The 2,500-nt window shown below is 37.5% G+C and overlaps 1 protein-coding gene across 1 annotated transcript in view; it reads left to right on the top strand.

Annotated features, from left to right (window-relative positions):
• Positions 1–863: 863 nt before the first annotated feature.
• LOC138033137 (C-reactive protein-like) overlaps positions 864–2,500 on the top strand; it is a 42,430-nt gene continuing 40,793 nt past the window's right edge. Inside the window, exon 1 of the mRNA XM_068880903.1 lies at positions 864–1,260. Within this exon, the coding sequence (XP_068737004.1) occupies positions 1,125–1,260 (136 nt within the window). The 5' untranslated portion in view covers positions 864–1,124. The remainder of the gene's footprint in view (positions 1,261–2,500) is intronic.

A 2,500-nucleotide genomic window follows, 5' to 3' on the forward strand; every position in this document is an offset into this window, starting at 1 on the left:
GGATACTGTGACTGGCTTCCAAACTAAGGCGTTGATGAACCTTTCCTAACGTTAAGTCCGCTTTATTTGCCAAAAGTCTGGATCATGTCCCGCGGGAACAAGGAACTGATTATTAATATTTATTCTATAATATGCAATGATTATGAAAACGTATTCATCGAACAAGCCAAACGCCAGTTTGCTACTGCTTGAAAGGGCGCTAAAAAAGAAAACAGTTTTCTTTGAAAAACTCTGCCTTGTCGGAAAATGTTTGATGAACCAACCACACTGGCAATTGTGTTGGATAATTCAAAGACAATCACCAACGACCGGCGGTGTCATCAACATCTTGGGGTTTAATAATGGTGGTGCCAAGTGGTCTTGAAGTTGTCTTCATTGTTCTTTAAAGCAGAGAAACATCCAACCATGTGTGATTGTCAACCTGGTTGCAGTTAGCGCCTATTATCCTGATAACTGGAAACTTTCAAAGATCCTAGAAATGGACCTGTTTCGATTTGAATGATTAAATGTCAAGTGCTATAAATAATTACTTCCCCAATTCATTGGAGAAATATAACATTGGGGTTGGAAAGGGAAGAATGAATAATGAATAACAGCTTAATTAAAAAAAAAAACGAGTAAGGAACATTTGGCGTTCGAACATTCGGATAAAGAATTTTGTAGTTTCCGTAAAGAACAACGAATAAGGAAAAATGAATAACGAACAAAATTTCAGTAACGAGTAATGAATAACTCGGGAAAAAATGGAAGGAACAATAAATGACTGAGATCCATTTATCCGCTTCCTTCCCCGAATATAACATGCATTTATGCGTATTTATTCGAGTCATGCAGGTGGGATTTGTCAATCAATAAATTGAATCAAGCTATTTGCATCTTTTAGAAAGTTTAAAACAATTGACTCTGTTGCATTTCAACGAAATGGAAAAGCTTGGGGCACAGGCAAAAAATCAATTGTGGGATTCCAGAATTCATGTTTCATAAACAGAGATCCATTTGCCACAGGACTGGTGCAAACCTTAGACAGCGCTTAGCAACTCCTCTGTCCGTTCTTTTTCCGAGGGAATTTACGAAGATATCGAAGGGAAATTGCATTGTCACAAGAATATTATACGTGTGATACAATGAAAGGCTCCAGTTTTGCCATCTCGTGCATATGGTTCGCAATATCCTTTTTGATCGCCGCTTTCTTCCTTTCTGCGGATTCGGCCATAAACAGAGGTCCGACAGAACGATCTGCCCAATTTCAAGCTTTTGAAGGTAAATTAACAACATAGACAGTAGTTTTAAGTTTAAGCTCAGGTTATCCGGTCAGATTCATCGGAAAAAAGTAGTAGACAAATTGATACGTAATAGGAGACGACAACAGGGCCACAATTCCAGTTGCATTTCGTCCCCTTAGGAGCTACAAAACAATTGCTGAGTAACATGCAATGAAACGCGTTTCAATTCATTTGATTTTTTTTATTTGGTGGCCTTTATTCAGTAATCGATATCGGTGTCCTCTCCGATGATATTTAAGGACGTTCCTGTTTCTAGGCTGACATGTTGATCATTTTCAAGTTCCCCAACAACTTCTTTTCACCGCAAGGTTAAGAGTGCACCCTGAGCATCTGACAGCTTTGTAATGCAATTGTTCACTGAAAGTAATCCCTGGGGTCCGGCTTTGTTAGTATCTAGATGGGTGACCTAAAAATTATACCCCTTCGTATAACAGAAGCATTGGACCGAAAATTAAATTTTAACGCTAACAAATGCGAACGAAGCAAGGTACAGAATTTGTTAGCTTGCTTTATGCAAAACAAATATTGATGCAAAAGTAAATAAATATTAATACACAGTTTTTAGGAAGAGCAGAAGGAAGTTTCCAGAACGGTCGATCGAGAATAAAATATTTTGCCATCAGCAATAAAATTTACGACATGAAAACAACATTAATTTTGAACCGCGAATATAAAAAAGTTACGATCAGCGACAAACATTTTGGGAGAGTTTTGCTATGTTCAATTTTGTTATTTTACTTTTGGCTGCACAAATAAATCGCAAAATCGAAAGTGACATCGAATTCAGCGGGCGCCGTGATCAAGTTACCGCGGCATGTTTACTCGCGAAACAGTGAAGCATCTGTGTCAAATGATGGCATGATACTGGGCTTTTTTTTTGTTAGTTTTCTTTTTCTTTCAAGTGTTATAAAGTTTGACCATAAATGTGCGAATTCAACACAAAGATCAAAAGTTTGACTCTCCAAGACGAGCTTATTTATCACAAGGTAATTCCATCGTTTTGGTAATAGCAGCTACTTTATTATTTATCAGCGTCACAATTTTTGCCGATTTTGGGGGTCATTTTGTTGAAACTCAAGCACGCTTCCAACAGACCTGTTTATTTTCGTGGCTTATGTGCTTCTTGCAGTGCACTACAACAAAAATCCCCCCTTATCATATTTCAACACACATATGCAAATTTGTTAAGCTCGAATATTAAATTTCACAAAACATGG

Source organism: Montipora capricornis, chromosome 14, assembly GCF_036669925.1.
Source record: "Montipora capricornis isolate CH-2021 chromosome 14, ASM3666992v2, whole genome shotgun sequence".
Taxonomy (NCBI): domain Eukaryota; kingdom Metazoa; phylum Cnidaria; class Anthozoa; order Scleractinia; family Acroporidae; genus Montipora; species Montipora capricornis.